Source organism: Coregonus clupeaformis, chromosome 4 (genome assembly GCF_020615455.1).
Source record: "Coregonus clupeaformis isolate EN_2021a chromosome 4, ASM2061545v1, whole genome shotgun sequence".
Classification (NCBI taxonomy): domain Eukaryota; kingdom Metazoa; phylum Chordata; class Actinopteri; order Salmoniformes; family Salmonidae; genus Coregonus; species Coregonus clupeaformis.
In genome coordinates, this window is record NC_059195.1 from 10,265,070 (window position 1) to 10,291,418 (window position 26,349).

The 26,349-nt window shown below is 45.9% G+C and overlaps 1 protein-coding gene across 3 annotated transcripts in view; it reads right to left on the reverse strand.

Annotated features, from left to right (window-relative positions):
* LOC121551671 (kalirin-like) overlaps window positions 1–26,349 on the reverse strand; it is a 359,366-nt gene that overhangs the window by 202,565 nt on the left and 130,452 nt on the right. For all 3 annotated transcript variants that reach the window (XM_041864384.2, XM_045210064.1, XM_045210062.1), the window contains exons 3-4: window positions 24,605–24,719; window positions 1,230–1,422 (exon numbers count right to left, since the gene is read on the reverse strand). In XM_041864384.2, the coding sequence (XP_041720318.2) occupies window positions 1,230–1,422; window positions 24,605–24,719 (308 nt within the window). The remainder of the gene's footprint in view (window positions 1–1,229; window positions 1,423–24,604; window positions 24,720–26,349) is intronic.

Below are 26,349 nucleotides of genomic sequence, written 5' to 3' on the forward strand. Positions count from 1 at the left end.
GTACCGAGTCGATGTGCAGGGGTACAAGGTCATTGAGGTAGATATGTACATATAGGTAGGGGTAAAGTGACTAGGCAACAGGATAGATAATAAACAGTAGCAGCAGCGTATGTGGTGAGTCAAAATAGTTACTGCAAAGGGGGGTCAATACAGATAGTCTGGGTAGCTATTTGGTTAACTATTTAGCAGTCTTATGGCTTGGGTGTAGAAGCTGTTCAGGGTCCTGTTGGTTCCACACTTGGTGCATCGGTACCGCTTGCCGGCCGGTAGCAGAGAGAACAGTCTATGACCTGGGTGGCTGGAGTCTTTGACAATTTTTAGGGCCATCCTCTGACACCGCCTGGTATTGAGGCCCCAGTGATGTACAAACTACCCTCTGTAGTGCCTTGCGGTCGGATGCCAAGCAGTTGCCATACCAAGCGGTGATGCAGCCAGTCAAGATGCTCTCAATGGTGCAGCTGTAGAACTTTTTGAGGATCTGAGGGCCCATGCCAAATATTTTCAGCCTACTGAAAATTCTTCACGACTGTGGTGGTGTGTGTGACCCATGTTAATTCCTTAGTGATGTGGACACTGAGTAACTTGAAGCTCTCGACCCGCTCAACAGCACACAATCAAGAGGTTCGCCAAAACGTATACAGGCTTCATTGGATGTGTCCCAAATGGCACCCTATTCCCTATATAGAGCACTACTTTTGACCAGAGGCATATAGGCCCTGGTCAAAAGTAGTGTACTATAAAGGGTCAAGGGTGCCATTTGGAATGCAGCAATTCTGTTTCTCATTAGCACTACATTTCACTGTGAATGGTAGGAATGAGAAAGGGGAGGACCGAGGGGTGTAAGCTTAACCTCACACTACCTAGCACACTACTAATGGCTGACCTCTGTACAGCGTTACATGCAGAGAATATGGGGGGGGGGATAATCATTCTGCATTCTTTTCTCACCAGTCCCTTTGAAAACACGGGTCTGTGCTTCCTGTCCACTTTATAGACAGACCAAAATTAACGACTGTTGTCAAGTAGCGCTTATAGTCCTGTGATAACATCACAATACAAAATTGTGCTATTCAACTCTGGATGAAATACATAATCACCATAATCAAAACAGGCATGCTGACTAGAGAAAATGCCTGTACTAGAGAAATATAAAATATTTTAACAGTGGGCAACCAGACATGCCAACTAAAACAAGGCTCAGTTTTTGCCCAAGCTGAGCTCTCCCTTACCTCAAACGTGAACTTGGCACTGCCAAAGTTGGTCTTCTGCTTCTGCCAGAAGTTGTCCGGTTTGATGATGAGCGCCACGCAGATCTCAGCAGAGAAGGCTTCCTGCAGGGTCTTCAGTAGAGGCTTGATCAGGTCCCACTTGGAACCGCGCATATCAATGATCACTGTGAAGCCCCGCTTGCACACGTCCTCACTGGGAGATAGAGGAGATGAAAGAGTGAAGCGAGAGAGGAGAGAGTAAGAGAGAGAGAGAGAGACAGAGAGAGAGAGAGAGAGAGAGAGAGAGAGAGAGAGAGAGAGAGAGAGAGAGAGAGAGAGAGAGAGAGAGAAAGAAAGAGAAAGGGCGAAGAAGAGATAGCGAGTGAGAGAGAAAAGGAGAGAAAGAATGAAAGAGAGAGAGAGAGCGAGAGAGAGAAAGAGTGAGGGTGAGAGAGAACCAACCGTTAGTACGCAGCATGCCCTCCACATCACACCCACTCCAAGGGAGCCTAGGTCGGGCTAGGGCGGCACTCCACACTATCCAACATCACCATCCAACACTCCCTACTTAATGTCCTTCAGCCAATTTAGATCTGAATTGGTCCCTTGACTCCCCTGGACTCCGAGCCAACCACGGTGATGCTAAAGCCATTACACCACCGGAACAGTTTTAACTGCTGTGACTAAATGACAAGCGCTATTCAATTGGACTTCTTTTAAATTAGCCCGCTGGTTCTACCTTCAGAGTGATGATTAGCTCCCATGAGTCTAGCTCTCTGACAAGCCTGTCATCGACGTTAAGCTCTTTCATTTTGGATTATCATACAAATGATCATACATCACACACGTATCTAATTATCTCCTACTGGGCATGTCCTCTTCAGATGTAATAGGCTTATTTGTTGGGATTCGCGTTTAAATTTCACCCCCCCCCCCTATTCTTAGGTCCTGATGCTTTGAAAGCATTTCACTGTGATTGGAAGATAAAAATAACCTGTAATTGCTTTGGCCCGCCACATGCCCTGCTCCTCAAGCCTCCCATACTTCTGGAATTAATATGATTCTTTCCGCATCGTTTTGTGCTGGAAGACTGGGGGACAAACAAGAGAAAATGTATGCATCCCAATTGATCCCTATTCCCTATGTAGTGCACTACTTTCGACCAGGGCCGTTTGGGACACACCCTTTATTACATGAAGCATCTCCTTCCCCAGTGGTCACCAACCTTTTCTGAACCGAGATCACTTTGAGTCAAAAAGCATTTTTTTTTTTTTACATGCCTTAAAAAATGTAAGCCTATGCAACATTAATAACCTATTAAAAGCAGTTATGTAGCAATGAGGTTTGTGCAGTAGGCTACATTATTAATGCATATTGGCTATGCTTGAATTGCCCTGCCAATGTGGTTCTTCTCAGACCATTTAGAAATTATATTTCAAAACCTGAGGTATATGATCACACTGGTCACTGACTGTATTACTTCAGTATAAATTACATATTTTACTGGACTGATGGTGCCTGCATCTGATGGTCAGTCGCTCAGCAAAAGGAGGGAGGGAGGGAGGGAGGGAGGGAGGGAGGGAGGGAGAGGCTGCCTCTCACCATCCCTCAGCTCTCCTTCCCTCCACTGAGACGAGACACTTCCAGCTGATGGTGAAACTCGAGTCGCACTTCATTATTTCTGCCTAATGCACAAATTCCTGTTTTTACTCCTGTGTCCAGAAAATGTGAAATATTCCTCAATATTAAAAAAGACAAGCCGCTAATAATAACAATGCAAGCCTATCGATACACTTTGTAGCCAGAGTGGATAGGGAGGAGCGCGTTTTATGGCTCCTATAGCTCAGTTGGTAGAGCATGGTGCTTGCAACGCCAGGGTTGTGGGTTCGATTCCCATGGGGGGCCAGTATGAAAAATGTATGCACTCACTAACTGTAAGTCGCTCTGGATAACAGCGTCTGCTAAATGACTAAAATGTAAATGTTGAATAAAGTGTTGACAGTGCTGAATAAAAACTCACTCATAATAACAGCAGCTCTTTGCTGTATTCGTTTAAGTCTCTCTCTAGTCATGGTTTTAAAAGTTTTGAAATGTCACAGTATCAACTTCGCTGTGGGCTCGTGGGCGCTGCAGGCACGGTGATATGAGCTATCTGATTGGCCAGCGGTAGACCTATAGGTGCACTTGATTTGCTCTCCGGGCCCACCGGGTAGGCGGAGTTTGTACCTTCAGACACATAAAATGGTTGAAAATGGGAACACTTCGACTCCCCAGCTATCACATTTGGTTCCTTGGAAGTTGTGGGAAAGTACATTTTTGTACATTCTCACAACTTTTTGTACTCCCCGCCCCAACCCTATCATCCCTATCCTGATTGGAATAAACTAACAGACAACAATACTTCTACTGCTACTTACAGCTATTTTCACATGTACGGTATATGTAGTTAAATAATTATACATGTATTCCTAATTTCCTCTTTCTGCAAGTGCTGGATTTTCACCCACAGTGACCAATCCACCATTCCTCCCTGTATGATGCATTTTGCATCATATGATGCAAAATACATCATACGAGGAGGATTTCTGTATTTTGAAAGTTACATATCTTGAAAATTTGATTGCTTACAAGCAAAACATTTTGGGACTATGTCAACAATGGACTAATGAAACAAATACCAAAATAGAGTTTTTGGGTGGAATTTTCCTTTAACTCCAATCCACAGATTTACCCATATTTCCCAGTATAATGCAATTTTGCTATTTCGTTTTGCAATATATCCCTCCATTTTACTCTGATGTCTTACGAGGGTCCAGAACCTCCCTATCTGTAACATTTCTACCGATATTGCCCTTTAAATACTTTACCCAAGAGTATAATGATATTTCCCATTGACTGATCATGGTTTTTCAGATCCCCAAACAATACAGGTTGCAGGTCCATCTGAACCCTGATATTATGGTATAAAGTACCCCTTGACTTATTCCACATTTTGTCGTGTTACAGCCAGAACTCAAAATGGATTGAATAGATTTTTTTTGTCACCCATCTACACAAAATACCCCATAATGACAAAGTGAAAACATGTCTGTAGACATTTTTGCAAATGTATTGAAAATGAAATACAGAAATATATATTTTACAATACTGTACATGTTAGAATCACCTTTGGCAGCGATTACAACTCTGAGTCTATCTGGGTAAGTCTCTAAGAGCTTTACACACCTGGATTGTACAATATTTGCACATTATTCTTTTTTAAATTCTTCAAGCTCTGTCAAGTTGGTTGTTGATCATTGCTAGACAGCCATTTTCATGTCCTGCCATAGATTTTGAAACCAATTTAAGTCAAAACTGTAACTAGGCCCCTCAGGAACATTCAATGTCGTCTTGGTAAGCAACTCCAGTGGATATTTGGCTTTGTGTTTTAGGTTATTGTCCTGCTGAAAGGTGAATTTGTCTCCCAGTGTCTGTTGGAAAGCAGACTGAAGCAGGTTTTCCTCTAGGATCTTGCCTGTGCTTAGCTCTATTCCATTTATTTGTATCCTCCCTAGTCCTTGCCGATGACAAGCATACCCATAAAATGATGCAGCCACCACCATGCTTGAAAACATGAAGAGTGGTAAGAATGGCTTTACTGCCTTATTGCAAATAAGATGCATGTTTTGGAATATTTGTATTCTGTACAGGCTTCCTTCTTTTCACTCTGTCAATTAGGTTAGTATTGTGGAGTAACTACAATGTTGTTGATCCATCCTCAGTTTTCTCCTATTATTATGGGATATATATGTGTAGGCCAGTGACACATTTTAAATTCAGGCTGTAATAAAATGTTTTGGGAGAAAGAGTCAATGGGTGTGAATACTTTCTGAAGGCCCTGTAACAACCATTCCTGGACCTGATTTTTTTTAAAGCCAGCGATTGAGCATTCTTTTAGTAGGAAGTATTTTATATAATAGCTTAAATTGAAACGAACGGATTGATGTGTCAATTGTTGTTTTATATATCAGTTCATATACCCGATACCAAGGTATTGGGACATCAAAGACATGTTCCCAACTGACTTCAATTTTATACGGCATTGCTGTCAAACCTTTTGGCTTTAAGTGAAACGGATACATTCTTCGACTTATAGTAATCATTTTAAGCCATTTATGCTTTTTTTATGGATGGCAGACAGACTAATTCTTTGTGGTCCTCTGTAGCTCAGCTGGTAGAGCACGGCGCTTGTAACGCCAAGGTAGTGGGTTTGACCCCCGGGACCACCCATACACAAAAAAATAAAATAAAAAAATAATGTATGCATGCATGACTGTAAGTCGCTTTGGATAAAAGCGTCTGCTAAATGGCATATTATTATTTATTATTATTAATTTCTTCTTTAAGTAATTATCTCTTCCGATTTTGTGGCAGAGCCGCAATGAGTTGGTTATAATTTGTATTGAGCATACACTTCCATACACTGTTGTTAGTTGCTTGTGTGACAATCTTACCGTCCTTGTTTACAATGTCCTTCATAAATATTATACCCTTCTTGTTTTTATCTAGAAAATAGTTTTTTTCTCTATCAGTACATTGGAATTTAGCCAATTATTTGCTGTAATAATATATCTGCCTTTTCTGGAAGACGACATTTCAATTGTAGCCAACTCTGTATGACTTCATTTAAAAAGGATGCTACTTTAAACAGGCATCCATTGTCAATACACCGAAAATGTGAGTTTTTAATCTGCAAAAAGGCAAAGAGCACACTCTTAAACATAGGATGGGCATCTCTTAGTAGCTTGCTAGATAACCAGTTTGGATTTAGATTCAATTTCGGTACAATGGAGGCTTTAAGAGAGAGGTTTAATGCCTTAACTTTTATTAGTTTTAACCCTCCAAACTCATGTTCGTTATATAAATATACTTGTTTAACATTATCTGGTTTGCCATTTCAAATAAAGGGAAATATTTATTTTGACATTATTCGAAAAATGATTCTCCTGGAGTTGGTAGATCCAAGAATAAATATGTAAACTGTGATATCACTAGAGAATTAATCAGGGTAATATTCCCGTAAATGGATAGGTGTTTCCCTCTCCACGGTTTCAAGATTCTATCTATTTTACTAAGTTTTCTATCATAGTTAAATCGGAAGACCACATGGTAATTCAACATTTGTGTCTTTTAGAGACCGAATCCGTAATATAGCACACTTATCATAATTGGGGTTTAGTCCAGAGAAACTGGAGAAATTATCCAGGTACTAAATTAGGCCCTTCAAGGTTGAAGATTGAGGACACAAGAAAACTTGAATAATTTGCATACATCGATACTTTTGTCTCTAATCCATATATTTTTTTTTCTTTAATGTTATCAATAGATCAGATTTTTAAAGCTAACAGTTCAATGGCCATAAAAAATAGGTATGGTGACAGAGGGCAACCTTGTTTTACACCTCTTGACAATTAAATGTTATCAGAGAAGTAACTGTTATTTATTATTTTGCATAAAGGATTGTTGAACATCTTTTATCCAGGCACTTATAAACCGATTCTAGACTGTACGTCTAGAATCGGTTTATAAGTGCCTGGATTTTTGTTCAACTTTGGAGAATCTCTCATAAGATGGGTAAAAGAAATGCTGTTATAAAGACTATACCTGGTTTCCCTGCATGCTCATAGTCTAATGTTGTCTCCTATATATCTTCCTTTTAAGAATACCGTCTGATCGTGATGAATAATGTCCGGTAGAACCTTTTTTATTCTATGAGCAATACATTTTGCCAATGTTTTTGCATCGCAAAATTGAAGGGTGAGGGGCCTCCAATTTATTTAAGAGGCTGGGTCTTTGTATTGCCCCCCTGGCTCCTGCTTCAGCAGGAGAGAGATCAGTCCCTCTTTTTGTGTGTCCAACAGTTTTCCATTTATATATGAGTAATTAAAACATAATAGTAATGGATCTTTCAGTACTTCATCAAAAGTTTCCTGACCATACATTTCCTGACTGGTAGGGTGGTGCACCCGAGTGGTGCAGCGGTCTAAGGCACTGCATCGCAGTGCTAGAGGCGTCACTACAGACCCAGGTTTGATCCCAGGCTGTGTCGCAGCCGGAGACCCATTAGGCGGCCCAGCATCGTCCGGGTAAGGGGAGGGTTCCTTGTCCCATCGTGCTCTAGCAACTACTTGTGGCGGGCCAGGCGCATGCACGCTGACTCATGTCGCCAGTCATAGTGTTTCCTCCGACACATTGGTGCGGCTGGCTTCCGGGTTAAGCGGACAGGTGTTAAGGAGCGCGGTTTGGCGGGTCATGTTTGGGAGTACGCATGACTCGACCTTCACCTCTCCAGAGACAATTGGGGAGTTCCAGCGATGAGACAAGATCGTAATTGGATCGCAATTGGATATCATGAAATTGGGGAGAAATAGGGGGAAGTGAAAATTTCGCCTGTTCAGGGAAAGTACATTTTTAGGTTGCAGGGAGGTTCTGAGAACGTTTTACTATGGTTCCCTGAACGGAATTTCTAGGTTATTTGAAGGTAATTAAAGAATGTTCTGAGGACATGTTTCAATAAGACTTTTATTAACACTGCAAGCTTAGTTTGGGTTAACTGTTTTGAACTCGAAGCACAGATAGGACACATGGAAATTCATTTACTTAGGCATTAATCATTCAAACACATTTCTTTTTTATTGTGGCACAGAGAAATTCAAACCTATGATCTTCTGTTCTCTATCCATGGAATTAGTCCACTGCGCCAACAGGATGGAGCGAGCATGCCATGTTATTTTTTTACTCATACAAAGCTGTTAATTTTTGTCTATTCAAACAGTCCCCATGTCATCCAGTCACCCAGCACGCAGATGAGCTTCCCTGAGACGGTTTCTGACAGTTTGTGCAGAAATGCTTCGGTTGTGCAAACCCACAGTTTCATCAGCTGTCTGGGTGACTGGTCTCAGATGATCAACAGGTGAAGAAGCCGGATGTGGAGGTCCTGGGATGGCGTGGTTACACGTGGTCTGCGGTTGTGAGGCCGGTTGGACGTATTGCCAAATTCTCTAAAACGACATTGGAGGCGGCTTATGGTAGAAATAAACATTCAATTCTCTGGCAACAGCTCTGGTGGACGTTCCTGCAGTCAGTATGCCGATTGCACGCTCCCTCAAAACGTGAGACGTCTGTGGCATTGTGTTGTGTGCCAAAACTGCACATTTTAGAGTGGCCTTTTATTGTCCCCAGCACAAGATGTACCTGTGTAATGATCAATTAACAGGTGTGCCTTCTTAAAAGTTAATTTGTGGAATTTCTTTCCTTCTTAATGTGTTTGAGCCAATCAGTTGTGTTGTGACAAGTTAGGGGGGGGTATCCAGAAGATAGCCGTATTTGGTAAAAGACCAAGTCCATATTATGGCAAGAACAGCTCAAATAAGCAAAGAGAAACAACAGTCCATCATTACTTTAAGACATGAAGGTCAGTCAATATGGAACATTTCAATAACTTTTAAAGTTTCTTCAAGTGCAGTCGCAAAAACCATCAAGCGCTATGATGAAACGGGCTCTCATGAGGACCCCCACAGGAATGGAAAACCCAGAGTTACCTCTTCTGCAGAGGATAAGTTCATTAGAGTTACCAGCCTCAGAAATTGCAGCACAAATAAGTGCTTCAAGTAACAGACATCTCAACATCAACTGTTCAGAGGAGACTGTGTGAATCAGGCCTTCATGGTCGAATTGCTGCAAAGAAACCACTACTAAAGGACACCAATAAGAAGAAGAGACCTGCTTGGGCCAGGAAACACGAGTAATGGACATTAGACCAGTGGAAATGTGTCCTTTGGTCTGGAGTCCAAATTGGAGACTTTTGGTTCCAACCGCCATGTCTGTGAGACGCAGAGTAGGTGAACGGATGATCTCCGCATGTGTATTTCCCACCGTAAAGCATGAAGGAGTTATGGTGTGGGGGTGCTTTGCTGGTGACACTGTCTGTGATTTATTTAGAATTCAAGGCACACTTAACCAGCATGGCTACCACAGCATTCTGCAGCGATACGCCATCCCATCTGGTTTGGGCTTAGTGGGACTATCATTTGTTTTTCAACAGGACAATGCTCCAACACACCTCCAGGTTGTGTAAGGGCTATTTTACCAAGAAGTAGAGTGATGGAGTGCTGCATCAGATGACCTGGCCTCCACAATCCCCCGACCTCAACCCAATTGAGATGGTTTGGGATGATTCGGACTGCAGAGTGAAGGAAAATCAGCCAACAAGTGCTCAGTATATGTGGGAACTCCGGAAAAGCATTCCAGGTGAAACTGGTTGAGAGAATGCCAAGCGTGTGCAAAGCTGTCATCAAGGCAAAGGGTGGCTATTTGAAGAATCTCAAATATAAAATATATTTTGATTTGTTAAACACTTTTTTGTTTACTACATGATTCCATATGTGTTATTTCATAGTTTTGATGTCTTCACTATTATTATACAATTTTAAAATAGTAAAAATAAAGAAAAACCCTTGAATGAGTAGGGGTGTCCAAACTTTTGACTGGTACTGTATGTAAACTGTATCTACAGTGGGGGAAAAAAGTATTTAGTCAGCCACCAATTGTGCAAGTTCTCCCACTTAAAAAGATGAGAGAGGCCTGTAATTTTCATCATAGGTACACGTCAACTATGACATACAAATTGAGAAAAAAAATCCAGAAAATCACATTGTAGGATTTTTTATGCATTTATTTGCAAATTATGGTGGAAAATAAGTATTTGGTCACCTACAAACAAGCAAGATTTCTGGCTCTCACAGACCTGTAACTTCTTCTTTAAGAGGCTCCTCTGTCCTCCACTCGTTACCTGTATTAATGGCACCTGTTTGAACTTGTTATCAGTATAAAAGACACCTGTCCACAACCTCAAACAGTCACACTCTAAACTCCACTATGGCCAAGACCAAAGAGCTGTCAAAGGACACCAGAAACAAAATTGTAGACCTGCACCAGTCTGGGAAGACTGAATCTGCAATAGGTAAGCAGCTTGGTTTGAAGAAATCAACTGTGGGAGCAAGTATTAGGAAATGGAAGACATACAAGACCACTGATAATCTCCCTCAATCTGGGGCTCCACGCAAGATCTCACCCCGTGGGGTCAAAATGATCACAAGAACGGTGAGCAAAAATCCCAGAACCACACGGGGGGACCTAGTGAATGACCTGCAGAGAGCTGGGACCAAAGTAACAAAGCCTACCATCAGTAACACACTACGCCGCCAGGGACTCAAATCCTGCAGTGGCAGACGTGTCCCCCCTGCTTAAGCCAGTACATGTCCAGGCCCGTCTGAAGTTTGCTAGAGTGCATTTGGATGATCCAGAAGAGGATTGGGAGAATGTCATATGGTCAGATGAAACCAAAATAGAACTTTTTGGTAAAAACTCAACTCGTCGTGTTTGGAGGACAAAGAATGCTGAGTTGCATCCAAAGAACACCATACCTACTGTGAAGCATGGGGGTGGAAACATCATGCTTTGGGGCTGTTTTTCTGCAAAGGGACCAGGACGACTGATCCGTGTAAAGGAAAGAATGAATGGGGCCATGTATCGTGAGATTTTGAGTGAAAACCTCCTTCCGTCAGCAAGGGCATTGAAGATGAAACGTGGCTGGGTCTTTCAGCATGACAATGATCCCAAACACACCGCCCGGGCAACGAAGGAGTGGCTTCGTAAGAAGCATTTCAAGGTCCTGGAGTGGCCTAGCCAGTCTCCAGATCTCAACCCCATAGAAAATCTTTGGAGGGAGTTGAAAGTCCGTGTTGCCCAGCGACAGCCCAAAAACATCACTGCTCTAGAGGAGATCTGCATGGAGGAATGGGCCAAAATACCAGCAACAGTGTGTGAAAACCTTGTGAAGACTTACAGAAAACGTTTGACCTGTGTCATTGCCAACAAAGGGTATATAACAAAGTATTGAGAAACTTTTGTTATTGACCAAATACTTATTTTCCACCATAATTTGCAAATAAATTCATTAAAAATCCTACAATGTGATTTTCTGGATTTCTTTTTCTCATTTTGTCTGTCATAGTTGACGTGTACCTATGATGAAAATTACAGGCCTCTCTCATCTTTTTAAGTGGGAGAACTTGCACAATTGGTGGCTGACTAAATACTTTTTTTCCCCACTGTATCATTTCCATTCACTTTGCTGTGGGAGCATTGTCAACCTTTTTCCTCTGAGAATTATAATCACAAAATAATTTCCTGTAAGAATATTTACCCAAATAATGTCAATGTCTACATCTCATGACACACCATGGATAACCATCTCCTTATGACAACAAAACTTTTGCTCTAAAACAAACAATAATTTGATACAATAGGCATGTTGAAGTAAGCTCTGATGTGTATGCCGTGTGTCAACAGACAGTGCCTTCAGAAAGTATTCATACATTTTGTTGTGTTAAAGCCTGAATTTAAAATGTATTCAATTGAGATTTTTGTCACTAGCCTACACACAATACCCCATAATGTCAAAGTGGAATTATGTTTTTAGAAATCTTGACAAATTAATAAAAACATTTAAGCTGAAATGTATTGAGTTAATAAGTATTCAATCCCTTTGTTATTGCAAGCCAAAATAAATTCAGGAGCAAAAATGTGCTTAACAAGTCACATAATAAATTGCATGGAGTCACTCGGTGTACAATAATAGTGTTTAACATGATTTTTTAATGACTACCTCATCTCTGTACCCCACACATTCAATTATCTGTAAGGTCCCTCAGTCGAGCAGTGAATTTCAAACACAGATACAACCACAAAGACCATGGAGGTTTTCCAATGGCTCGCAAAGAAGGGCAGCTATGGTAGACAGGTAAAAAAAAAGCAGACATTGAATATCCCTTTGAGCATGGTGAAGTTATTAATGTCACGCCCTGACTCAGGGGACGCTTATATGTTGAGTCAGGGTGTGTATATTCCTTGTTGTGCTTTGTCTATGTTTAGGATCTAGTATGTCTAGTTCTATGTTGGCCGGTGTGGTTCCCAATCAGAGGCAGCTGTCGCTCGTTGACTCTGATTGGGGACCATACTTAAGCAGCCTATTGGCACTGTCTAGTTGTGGGATCTTGTTCCTTGTAAGGTATGTTGTGTGTGCTACCTTGGACTTCACGTTTCGTTTCGTTTATTATTTTGTAGAGTGTTTATTGGTTTAATAAACATGTACATATATCACGCTGCGCCTTGGTCTGTCCCGTCATTAAACGAACGTGACAGAAGATCCCACCAAACGAGGACCAAGCTGCGTGCCCAGGCGGAGCGAATGGCCATGTCACAGGTGGCCGATTTGTGGTCATGGGAAGAGATATTTGCGGGGAGAGGACCATGGGCTAAGTTAGATGCCCAGGCAGGAGAGGCGCAACGGCAACACGGAGGAGGCCGGTGGAGGAGGAAGCCCGAGAAGCAGCCCCAATAAAAAAATTGGGGGGAACACGGGGTGGTTGGCGGAGCCTAGGGTTAGAGCAGAGCCAACTCCCCGTACTCACGCGAAGAGGCGTATGACTGGGCAAGCTCCGTGTTATGCGGAGCTACGTACTGTGTCACCAGTGCGCCGGCACAGTCCTGTACGTCCTGTGCTTGCACCACGCACGTGCCGTGCAAAGATGGGCATCCAGCCAGGACGGGGTGTGCCGGCTCAACGCTCCTGGTCTCCAGTACGCCTCCTCGGTCCCGCATATCCTGTGCCAGTTCTACGAACTGTATCGCCAGTGCGCGTGCACAGCCCAGTGCGTCCTGTGCCAGCACCCCGCACGTGTAGTGCGAAAGTGGCCAGCCAGCCAGGACGGGTTGTGCCAGCTCTCGCTCTAGACCTCCAGTCCGCCTCCACAGTCCGGCCCGGCCTGTTCCTGCTCCTCGCACCAAGACAGTGGTGCGCATCGCCAGCCCGACCCGGCCTGTTCCTGCTCCTCGCACCAAGCCAGTGGTGCGCGTCGCCAGCCCGGCCCGGTCTGTTCCTGCTCCTCGCACCAAGCCAGTGGTGCGCGTCGCCAGTCCGGCCCGGCCTGTTCCTGCTCCTCGCACCAACCAGTGGTGCGCGTCGCCAGTCCGGCCCGGCCCTGTCCCTCGCACCAAGCCAGTGGTGCATGTTCCCAGTCCGGTCCGGCCCGTGCCTGCTCCTCGCACCAGACCAGTGGTGCGTTTGTCCAGTCCGGCACGGCCCGTGCCCGTTCCACCAGTGCCTGGTCCGGCACCGGTCAGCTGCTCCACTCCGGAGCCAGAGCAGTCCGCTCCACCAGTGCCTGATCCAGTGCCGGTCAGCTGTTCCACTCCGGAGCCAGAGTAGTCCGCTCCACCGGTGTCTGATCCAGCTCCGGTCAGCTGCTCCACTCCGGAGCCAGAGCAGTCCGCTCCACCGGTGCCTGATCCAGCTCCGGTCAGCTGCGCCACTCCGAAGCCAGAGCAGTCCGCTCCACCGGGGTCCAGTCCAGCTCCGGTCAGCGGCTCCACTCCGGAGCCAGAGTAGTCCGCTCCACCGGTGCCTGATCCAGCTTCGGTCAGCGGCTCCACTCCGGAGCCAGAGCAGTCCGCTCCACCGGTGCCTAGTCCAGCTCCGGTCAGCGGCTCCAGTCCAGACCATGACGTCAGCCCCTCTCCAGGTTCGGGGTCTCCCACACCAGGGTCCAGACAGGGCCTGGCGTATCGTGGGAGGAATGAGAGGGGAAGCAGCGCGCCGAGGTCCAGACCAGAGGCGCAACAGGGAGGCGGAGAGTGAGAGGTCGTCACGCCCCGAGCCGGATCCGCCTCCGAGGCGGAATGCCCACCCGGCCCCTACCCTGTTATGTTTATGTTGTGCGGTCGGAGTCCGCACCTTTGGGGGGGTACTGTCACGCCCTGACTCAGGGGACGCTTATATGGTCCTCTGTAGCTCAGCTGGTAGAGCACGGCGCTTGTAACGCCAAGGTAGTGGGTTCGATCCCCGGGACCACCCATACACAAAAAAATAAATGTATGCACGCATGGCTGTAAGTCGCTTTGGATAAAAGCGTCTGCTAAATGGCATATTATATTATTATTATATTATATGTTGAGTCAGGGTGTGTATATTCCTTGTTGTGCTTTGTCTACAGTGGGGAGAACAAGTATTTGATACACTGCCGATTTTGCAGGTTTTCCTACTTACAAAGCATGTAGAGGTCTGTAATTTTTATCATAGGTACACTTCAACTGTGAGAGACGGAATCTAAAACAAAAATCCAGAAAATCACATTGTATGATTTTTAAGTAATTAATTTGCATTTTATTGCATGACATAAGTATTTGATCACCTACCAACCAGTAAGAATTCCGGCTCTCACAGACCTGTTAGTTTTTCTTTAAGAAGCCCTCCTGTTCTCCACTCATTACCTGTATTAACTGCACCTGTTTGAACTCGTTACCTGTATAAAAGACACCTGTCCACACACTCAATCAAACAGACTCCAACCTCTCCACAATGGCCAAGACCTGTGTAAGGACATCAGGGATAAAATTGTAGACCTGCACAAGGCTGGGATGGGCTACAGGACAATAGGCAAGCAGCTTGGTGAGAAGGCAACAACTGTTGGCGCAATTATTAGAAAATGGAAGAAGTTCAAGATGACGGTCAATCACCCTCGGTCTGGGGCTCCATGCAAGTTCTCACCTCGTGGGGCATCAATGATCATGAGGAAGGTGAGGGATCAGCCCAGAACTACACGGCAGGACCTGGTCAATGACCTGAAGATAGCTGGGACCACAGTCTCAAAGAAAAGCATTAGTAACACACTACGCCGTCATGGATTAAAATCCTGCAGCGCACGCAAGGTCCCCCTGCTCAAGCCAGCGCATGTCCAGGACCGGAGTCTACCCAGACCGGTGAACCATAGCCAATCAGAGCAACAGTAGGCCTTTATGCAAACAAGCCATTTGCCACACAGGCCTGCCATCATTCACTTTGAACTGGACTGTGTGTTTACAGGCAGTTGCAACAGCGCGACTTTAGATAATTAGAACGTATTCGCCAAAAGCCACAAAGTACACCTGAATAGATTTCTGCAAATATGTCAATACCACGGAAGTCCTCTTACATTTGGGAACTTTACAGTCCTATTGATCAAACAACCATGAAAAGGTAGGCTCTCTCTCCTTCAGTTATGCACATCAACAACAACAAGATCAACAACTAATGCTAGCCAGAGCAAGATGAGATAAAACCTAACGAAGGAGCATTAGATAAACCCTCTCAAACAGTTACAACTAGTTGGCCGTCACAATTGCACACAAAAACGATGGGGAATCGTAGCCTATTCGTACTTCTGCTGCTTGCCTGCAACCAAGCACCCAAGCTAACTGGCTAAAGTTGAATAGCTTGCTAGCTAGCCACTTCCAGACACAGATGAGAGAACAACTCTGTGTAACGATCCCGGCAGTCTGAGTCGGGTCCTGTCTGTGGACTAGTTTTTCTGCTCGTGGTCTCCAGTTTCCCGAGGGTTCTGGAACGCTCCGGGGAGCTCTCTTGATTTCCGCACCTGCATCCCATCAGCAATCTGCACACCTGGTCCTGATCATCACCCTTCTTAGGCTCTGGCCTAACATCCATTCCCTGCCGGATCGTTAGCCATGAACAGTAGGTTTACCAGAGTATCAGTCTTAGAGCTTCTAGCGTTAGTTTGTTGTTTTGCACCTTGTTGGTTTGTTGTTTACTTACCTCCGTTTTGTTCCATCTGCAGTCACTCGTCCGGAACCTTCATCCAACCTCTGCCTGGTGGTCGGCGGCTGCCGAGCCATGATTGGATCAACCACTGCACCCCCAACAACTAATCAACGCCGCCCGCTCTGTTCCCTGGATTATTCAGCATCACTCTTGACTTTGTAAATAAACACTCACCTTCGTTTCAACTTACCTTGTCCTGGTCTGCTTCTGGGTTCTGGCTTTGTAACTCGTGACAGAACGATCCGGCCAGTAATGAACCCAGCGGACCTGGACTCTGTTCGCCATGCCATTTCCCATCAGGAGAAGATGTTGGGACAACATAGCACGGCACTACAGGAGATAGCGTTGTCAGTTCGGAACCTTTCTACCGGTCTGACGGAGGTCCAGAACCAGCGCAAGTTTCCGGTGGAGGATCCACTACCGGTTTCACCCATCTCGCCTGCCGCGTCTGGAGCTGTGTCCTTCCGTGAGCCCAAGGTTCCGACGCCGGATAAATATGAGGGGGAGCTGGGAAGATGCCGTTCTTTCCTTATGCAGTGTGGGTTAGTGTTCGATCTACAGCCCTACTCTTATGCCACAGACAAGGCTAGGATAGCCTTTGTGATTGAGTTGCTGCGTGGTCGAGCGCTGGAGTGGGCTTCAGCCGTTTGGGAACGACAAGACCCCTGCATGGCTTCATACCAGGGGTTCACGGCCGAGATGAGGAAGCTCTTCGACCATTCCGTCCGAGGGAGGGACGCAGCTAGGCGCCTGTTTTCGCTTCACCAAGGAACTTCGCAGCGTGGCCGACTTCGTGATCGAGTTCAAGACGTTGGCTGTGGAGAGTGGGTGGAATGAGGAGTCTCTGCAAGCAGCCTTTTACCAGGGTCTGTCGGAGCAGCTCAAGGATGAGTTGATCTCCTATCCGGAGCCTAGTGACCTGGACAGCTTGGTAGCCTTGTCTATTCGGGTGGATAATCGAGTCCGAGAGCGAAGGAGGGAGAAGCAATGGGGTCCGTCCAATCGATCAGCTTCTCAGTTCCCAGTCGGGTCGGGTGGTGGACCAGAACACGTCGATCATTCTCCACCACAAAGGATTAGTGGAGAGGTCCTCTCTCCCGATTCTGAACCCATGCAAGTGGGGCGGCACGGGTTAACCAAGGAGGAGCGTCAACATAGACGTAAGACCAACTGCTGCCTCTACTGTGGTAGCTCGGGACATTACATCTCCACTTGTTCCCGGCGGTCGTCAAACTGCCCGGCTCGCTAAAGTTGGGAGGACTTTTAGCGAGCCAGTTTCAACCTCTCAGTACCTCTGTCAGACCCCGTTTCCGGCTACCCTTGTGAACAGGAATCAGAGCTTAGCGATTAACGCTTTTATCGATTCAGGTGCCGATGGAAGCTTTCTTGATGCCGAGTTGGTGGAACAGCTGGGGCTTTCCAAGGAGCAATTGCCGGAAGCCATTGAAGCGACCACTCTGAACGGCAGTAGTCTGGCACGTATCACGATGAGGACTGAACCGGTTAAGATGCTGTTGTCGGGGAATCATTCGGAGATGATTTCATTCTTCATTCTGCCGTCTTCCCATGTTCCTCTGGTCCTTGGATACCCCTGGCTGAAGGAACACAATCCCACGTTCGATTGGGTGACGGGCAAGGTAACGAGTTGGAGCCTTGATTGTCATGCTAACTGTCTCAAGACTGCCTGTCCCCATTCGGTTCCCAGTCAGGTGATTGAGGCTAAACCCCCAGATTTGTCCCTGGTTCCCGAGACATATCACGATTTGGGGAAGTGTTCAGTAAGCAGAAGGCTCTGTCACTCCCTCCCCACCGACCATATGATTGTGCCATCAACCTGTTCCCTGGAGCTGTCTACCCCAAGGGAAGGTTATACAGTATCTCCCGCCCTGAACGTGAGGCTTTGGAGACCTACATCAAGGAGTCCCTAGCTGCTGGTCTCGTTCGTCCCTCGTCATCACCCCTGGGGGCAGGATTCTTCTTTGTGGGTAAGAAGGATGGCTCTCTTCGACCGTGTATTGATTATCGGGGGTTGAATGACATCACGGTCAAGAACAAGTATCCCCTGCCCTTGATGAGTTCTGCCTTCGACTCCTTACAGGGTGCTACGGTGTTCACCAAGCTAGACCTACGCAATGCGTATCACATGGTCCGGATCAGAGAGGGAGACGAGTGGTTGACGGGTTTCAATACACCGATGGGTCACTTCGAGTATCAGGTGATGCCGTTTGGACTGACCAATGCTCCAGCGGTATTCCAGAGTATGGTGAACGACGTCCTGAGAGATATGATCGGTCTCTTTGTGTTTGTTTACCTGGATGACATTCTGATCTTCTCGAAGGAACCTTCCGACCACGTCCAGCATGTCCGGCAGGTTCTGCAGCGATTGTTGGAGAATCGCCTGTTCGTGAAGGCCGAGAAGTGCGAGTTTCACGCCCACACGACATCCTTTCTCGGGTACATCATCTCCAGGGGAGAGATTAGGATGGACCAGGAGAAGGTTAGAGCGGTTCTGGAATGGGCCCAGCCCGGTACGAGATTGCAGCTCCAGAGATTTTTGGGGTTTGCGAATTTCTACCGCAGATTCATCCGGGATTACAGCCGTGTGGCCGCTCCGTTAACGGCCTTGACTTCCAGTATCAGGAGCTTCAAGTGGAATCCGGAGGCGGATCGAGCGTTTCTGGATTTGAAGAGGCGATTCACCAACGCACCGATTCTCTCTCAACCGGACACGGCCCGTCAGTTCGCTGCGTTGAAGTGGACGCGCGTCTGATGTGGGAGTTGGCGCCATCCTGTCGCAGCGATGCTCCACGGACAGTAAACTCCATCCCTGCGCCTACTACTCTCGTCGCCTTTCGCCTGCGGAGAGGAATTACGATGTGGGTAACCGGGAGCTTCTCGCGGTGAAACTTGCCTTGGAGGAGTGGCGCCACTGGTTGGAGGGGGCGGAGCAGCCGTTTATTGTCTGGACTGACCACAAGAATCTTGCTTACGTGCAATCGGCTAGACGTCTCAACTCCCGTCAGGCCAGGTGGTCGTTGTTTTTCGGACGATTCAATTTTTTCCCTGACGTTCCGACCTGGATCTAAGAACGGCAAGGCGGACGCCTTGTCTCGGATGTTCTCCAAGACGGAGGAGAGTGGGTCCAAGACCGAGACAATTCTTCCCCGGGAACTGCGTCGTGGGAGCTGTTAGGTGGAAGATTGAGGAGGAGGTGATGGCGGCTCTTCGGACGCAGCCCGGTCCCGGTAACGGTCCACCCGGTCGGTTGTTTGTGCCTGAGTCGGTTCGTCCTGCGGTCCTCAAATGGTCCCACGCCAGCAAGATGGCTTGTCACCCTGGCGTGGCTCGGACGATGGCGTTTCTTCGCAGACGTTTTTGGTGGCCTGCCATGGCCGAGGATACTCGGGGTTATGTTGCTGCCTGTCCAGTGTGTGCGCAGAATAAGAGTACCAATCGGCCCAGCTCTGGACTACTTCACCCCCCTTCCTATTCCCGCGCGACCATGGTCGCATCTGGCCCTGGACTTTGTCACTGGGTTGCCCGCTTCTGAGGGGAACACGGTCGTTCTGACTATCGTGGACAGATTCAGCAAGTTCGCCCACTTTGTGCCAATTGCCAAGCTTCCCTCTGCCTCGGAGACGTCCGAGGTCCTGGTTAGGGAGGTTTTCAGGGTCCACGGGTTGCCCAGTGATATCGTTTCCGACCGTGGTCCTCAGTTTACCTCTGCTGTCTGGAAGTCCTTCTGTTTGGCCATTGGAGCTACAGTCAGTCTCACATCTGGTTTTCACCCCCAATCTAATGGTCAGGCGGAGAGAGCCAACCAGAAGATGGAATCCACGCTACGCTGCCTGGCCTCTTCCAACCCCACCTCCTGGGTCTCTCAGTTGCCTTGGGTTGAGTATGCCCACAATACTCTCCCTACATCTGCCACTGGGATGTCTCCCTTCCAGTGCCTGTATGGCTACCAACCTCCCTTGTTCCCTTCTCAGGAGAAGGAGCTCTCAGTGCCTTCTGTTCAGGCCCATATTCGTCGTTGCCACCGGACCTGGCATCGGGCCAGAAAGGCACTCCTTAGAGTTTCGGACCGGTATCAGCTCCAGGCGAATCGTCGCCGGATCCCCGCTCCCACCTACACCATCGGAGATAGGGTCTGGTTGGCCACACGGGATCTTCCTTTACGGACTGAGTCTAGGAAGTTGTTACCGAAGTTCATTGGTCCGTTTGTGGTGGAGAAGGTGATCAATCCGGTGGCAGTTCGACTCAAACTCCCGAGGACGCTCAGAGTCCATCCCACCTTTCATGTCTCCTGCCTCAAGCCTGTTTTCCTCAGTCCTCTGTTGCCTCCTCCGCCTCCTCCTCCTCCTCCTCGGATGATCGGAGGTGGTCCTGCCTACACGGTGCGACGCATCATGGATTCCAGACGGCGGGGCCGGGGTTTCCAGTATCTCGTGGACTGGGAGGGGTATGGTCCTGAAGAGAGGAGTTGGATTCCGCGGCGACAGATCCTAGATGCTGACCTCATCCGTGACTTCTACCGCCTCCATCCTGGCGCTCCGGGGAGTCCGCCCGGTGGCGTTCGTCCGGAGGGGGTACTGTAACGATCCCGGCAGTCTGAGTCGGGTCCTGTCTGTGGACTAGTTTTTCTGCTCGTGGTCTCCAGTTTCCCGAGGGTTCTGGAACGCTCCGGGGAGCTCTCTTGATTTCCGCACCTGCATCCCATCAGCAATCTGCACACCTGGTCCTGATCATCACCCTTCTTAGGCTCTGGCCTAACATCCATTCCCTGCCGGATCGTTAGCCATGAACAGTAGGTTTACCAGAGTATCAGTCTTAGAGCTTCTAGCGTTAGTTTGTTGTTTTGCACCTTGTTGGTTTGTTGTTTACTTACCTCCGTTTTGTTCCATCTGCAGTCACTCGTCCGGAACCTTCATCCAACCTCTGCCTGGTGGTCGGCGGCTGCCGAGCCATGATTGGATCAACCACTGCACCCCCAACAACTAATCAACGCCGCCCGCTCTGTTCCCTGGATTATTCAGCATCACTCTTGACTTTGTAAATAAACACTCACCTTCGTTTCAACTTACCTTGTCCTGGTCTGCTTCTGGGTTCTGGCTTTGTAACTCGTGACACTCTGACCATTTTACTTGCCCTAGCAGAGCTGGTTAGCTAAGCTGTACTTTTTTATGCCTACATTTACTGACACCGGTCATATTCAGCAGGTGTTGTGCATTCGTAAATTCATCAGTTATTCTGCGCTCTGGCACACTCAGACGAGAGTGCTCTGAAATCGGAGTAGATAGCCAGAGTGAATTTGCGAACGCAAGAGATATACTGACTGGATAATAGTCGTTCAAGTTCTTGCTAGTTACGAAATCACACCCACTCCTCCAATGACGTGACATGACATCCTCCTATCAGCTAGCTAGCTAACGTTAGGGTCCGTGTTTTTAGCTTGCTACATAAACAGATACGCTAGCCTATTAGCCACGTTATCATTGTCCTTGCTAGTTTGATTGTACTGACATTCTCAGCCTCAGTTACATTCGTCCGTTTTTGTCCAAAGTATTGAGTCATTGAAACTGAAACAGTGCATGCCGACTGGAGGCAGCAAACAATGTACCAGGCCAGCTGTGATTTACAACCTAATAGCAATATTTTTTTGGACTACCAAGAAATGCAATGGTGAATTATATTAATTATGCATTGAACTGCATCCATCTATTCTGCCAACAATGTCATGGAATGTTGAGTCAAATATAACCTATTTTTAAAACCTCTTATATAGTAGATTTTGTAGCATAAACTGGGAATTTGATATTTTTGACTGGTATTATGATTGTCTGTTTGTTTCACGTCTGCAAAGTAGTTAAAACGCTGTCAGTTCCACTTTAAATCTATTTGAAAATCTATGGCACGACCTGAAAATGATTGTCTAGCAATGATCAACAACCTATTTGACAGAGCTTGAAGAATTTTGAAAATAATAATGGGCAAATGTTGCACAATCCAGGTGTGGAAAGATCTTAGAGGCTTACCCAGAAAGACTCACAGCTGAGTCTTGACTCAGGGGTGTCAAGTTCTTTGGTGTCCACATCACCAACAGACTATCATGGTTCAAACACACCAAGACAGTCGTGAAGAGGGCACGACAACACCTTTTCCCCCTCAGGAGACTGAAAAGATTTGGCATGGGTTCTCAGACCCTAAAAAGCTCTACAGCTGCACCATCGAGAGCATCCTGACCGATTGCATCACCGCCTGGTATGGCAACTGCTCGGTATCCGACCGTAAGGCGCTACAGAGGATAGTGCGTACGGCCCAATACATCACAGGGGCCAAGCTTCCTGCCATCCAGGACCTATATACTAGGTGGTGTCTGCGGAAGTCCCAAAAAATTGTAAAAGACTCCAGTCACTCAAGTCACAGACTGTTTTCTCTGCTACCGCACGGCAAGCGGTACCGGAGCACCAAGTTTAGTTCCAAAAGGCTCCTTAACAGCTTCTACCCCAAAGCCATAACACTGCTGAACAATTAATCAAATGCCCCCCCTACTCGCTGTTTATTATCTATGCATAGTCACTTTACCCCTACCTACATGTACAAATGACCTCGACTAACCTGTACCCCCACACATTGACTCAGTACCGGTACCCCCTCTATATACAGTTGAAGTTGGAAGTTTACATACACTTTTTCAACTCGTTTTTCAATCACTTCACAAATTTCTTGTTAACAAACTATAGTTTTGTCAAGTCGGTTAGGACATTTACTTGGTGCATGATACAAGTAATTTTTCCAACAATTGTTTACAGACAGATTATTTCACTTATAATTCGCTGTATCACAATTCCAGTGAGAAGTTTACATACACTAAGTTGACTGTGCCTTTAAACAGCTTTGGAAATTCCAGAAAATGATGTCATGGCTTTAGAAGCTTCTGATAGGCTAATTGACATCATTTGAGTCAATTGGAGGTGTACCTGTGGATGTATTTCAAGGCCTACCTTCAGACTCAGTGCCTCTTTGCTTGACATCATGGGAAAATGAAAAGAAATCAGCCAAGACCTCAGAAAAAAAATTGTAGACCTCCACAAGTCTGGTTCATCCTTGGGAGCAATTTCCAAACGCCTGAAGGTACCACGTTCATCTGTACAAACAATAGTACGCAAGTATAAACACAGCCGTCATACCGCTCAGGAAGGAGACGCGTTCTGCCTCCTAGAGATGAACGTACTTTGGTGCGAAAAGTGCAAATCAATCCCAGAACAACAGCAAAGGACCTTGTGAAGATGCTGGAGGAAACAGGTACAAAAGTATCTATATCCACAGTAAAACGAGTCCTATATTGACATAACCTGAAAGGCCGCTCAGCAAGGAAGAAGCCACTGCTCCAAAACCGCCATAAAAAAGCCAGACTACGGTTTGCAACTGCACATGGGGACAAAGATCGTACTTTTTGGAGAAATGTCCTCTGGGAATGTGATGAAATAAATAAAAGCTGAAATAAATCATTCTCTCTACTATTATTCTGACATTTCACATTCTTAAAATAAAGTGGTGATCCTAACTGACATAAGACAGTGTCAGGGTTGAGTGTAGAGGTGGTGTAGAATCAGGCGCAGGACACACAGAGGTTTCGAACAGCATCTTTAGTAAAGTCCAAAAAACTAGCCAAACACGGCAACAGGCTACAGGCGAACTTTACGCACAACAGTAAAGTATGCTAAGGCGCACAAAGTGCGGAACTCTCTCTCTTAAAACACAAAATACAGAGAGAACAGAAATAACGAATTAGCACACAACGTGACGAGGAACAATTACACACAACACCTGACCAAACACAAGAGAACTAAATAGGACGCCTAATAAGGAACAGGTGTAGCAAAACAGACAAAACCAATCAAACATAGAAACATCGAACGGTGGCAGCTAGTACTCCGGAGACGACGACCGCCGAAGCCTGCCCGAACAAGGAGAAGGAGCAGCCTCGGCCGAAACCGTGACAGACAGGGAATTTTTAAATGTCAGGAATTGTGAAAAACTGATTTTAAATGTTTTTGGCTAAGGTGTATGTAAACTTCCGACTTCAACTGTAGCCTCGTTATTGTTATGTAATCTTATTGTGTTATTATTTTTAATTTTTTTACTTTAGTTTATTTAGCAAATATTTTCTTAACTCTATTTCTTGAACTGCATTGTTGGTTAAGGGCTTGTAAGTAAGGTCTACACCTGTTGATTTCGGCTCATGTGACGAATAAAATGTGATTTGATTTGAATACTTATGTAAAATATATATTTCTGTATTTCATTTTCAATAAATTTGCAAACATTTCTAAAAACATGTTTTCACTTTGTCATTATAAGGTATTGTGCTCAGATGGGTGAGAACATTTGTTAACACCATTTTGAATTCAGGCTGTAACACAACAACATGTGGAATAAGTCCAGGGGTATGAATACTTTCTGAAGGCACTGTACATGGATACAGCATCTTCCTCCAGCTAGCCACATACATTAAGCCATGTTTACATTAGCACGGTCAGATAGTCCAGGGGCAGTATCGGCCGTATGTATCAAGCGTCTCAGAGTCGGAGGAGCGCTGATCTAGGATCAGGTCCCACCTGTCCATGTAATCTTATTCATTGTGATCTAAAAAGCTAAACTTATCCTCAATCAGATACATATCCTCTGTTCTTACCTGGGCACAGTGGAGAGATAGGTCACCAGCCGCCGCAGTTCCTCGTGTTTTATTCTGTCATGGTTGCTTCTGGCAGGGAAGGTCAGTATGGGGCCACCTCTCTTATCACGGCCTCCTTTAGGAACACAGACAGCAGAAATCTCCTGATTTATGAAAGCCCTATGGCAGATATAGATAGAGCTTTAAGTGCACACAGGGTTCCTCCCAAATGGCACCCTATTCCCTGTATAGTGCACTACTCTTGACCAGGGCCCAAAAACATCTCTCCATTTTCTCAGCATTCTCTCAAAGTGCCTGTATAGATCAATTACAGTATAACATGATATACAACATAATGAGAGTAGAAAGGCTCATATCTCTTATTTACTAGGTATTTGTCCAAAATGGCACCCTATTCCCTGTACTACTTTTGTCCAGAACCCATGGTCAAAAGTAGTTCACTATAATATTATTATTATTATTTATTTTATATATATATTTTTTAACTTTAGTTTATTTAGTAATATTTTCTTAACTCTATTTTCTTAAAACTGCATTGTTGGTTAAGGGCTTGTAAGTAAGCATTTCACGGTAAGGTCTACACCTGTTGTTTTCGGCGCATGTGACAAATAACATTTGATTTGATAATAGGGAATATAGTGCCATTTGGGACGCATCCCATGTGTGGAGAGATGCATGACCAGATTGAGGTTGAAGTACAGTGCACATTTGTTTATCACTGGTGCTCATGGGACTTTGTGAGCAGCACCAGGAAGGCAGACATGGGGGCAGGGAGGCAAGGCAGCAGCAGCGTCCCAGAGGGAGGGTGGTGACAGATCTTTGTTAACACTTTTTGGAAGCACCAACCCCCTCGGATGGCGGAGCTCCCCTATGGTTCACCCTCCCCTCAACTCCCTGACAAATGTCCACCAGTCTTTCATCCTCAAGGTCCCCCCCCAAACACTGGGCCTCATCAGAGAGAAGGCCAACAATATTACTCTACTGCTTCTGAGGGAACCTCTGTGATGTATTTTGGGGAGAAAAAACCCTCAGTGAGATTCATACCAGAGTAGTTCCATCTCCCAGGAGAGAGAGAGAGCGGGAGGGAGCAAGAAAGAGATGGATAGAGAGAGCGAGAGAGAGAGAGAGGGGGAACGAGATAGGGAGAGGTGAGATATCTATTCTCTATGCCTTGAGTTAACAGCCTTATGTGTATTAGACTAAATGAGAATTTCTCTATTTTACATGGCGTTTAGCTTGTTTTTACAACTGCGCTCCAGTCATGTCCAGTTCCCCGCCAGCTCTCTTTGCCAGCATTTGGCCTGGTTACCCTGTTCATTGAGAGATGAGTCAAAAACGATTAAACAAAAGGTAAAAAAACGTTTTTAGTCACACGGCTGGCTGCATTGTACTAAGAGGGATTCTGGCCAACAGCATTGTATTAATGAGCAATTTTCATGGATATTTAAATCTCCACTGTCCAGACTTGGGTTCAAACACTATTTGAAATAATTTCAAATGTAGCTGTGCTTGATTGAGCTTGCCTGCGGCAATAGAGCCAATAGAATACTTGCAAAACTGCAGGCAGGCTAAAACAAACACTAAAAGTATTCAAAATATTTGGAATAGTATTTAAACCCAGGTCTGCCATGGTACTGTTGAACTCTGTAACGAGCATGTCCTGTACAGTAGAAATGACCGGGGTGATATCTTCCTCTGAATGAGACTGTCTGTGTCCTAAATGGCACCCCATTCACTACAGGCCT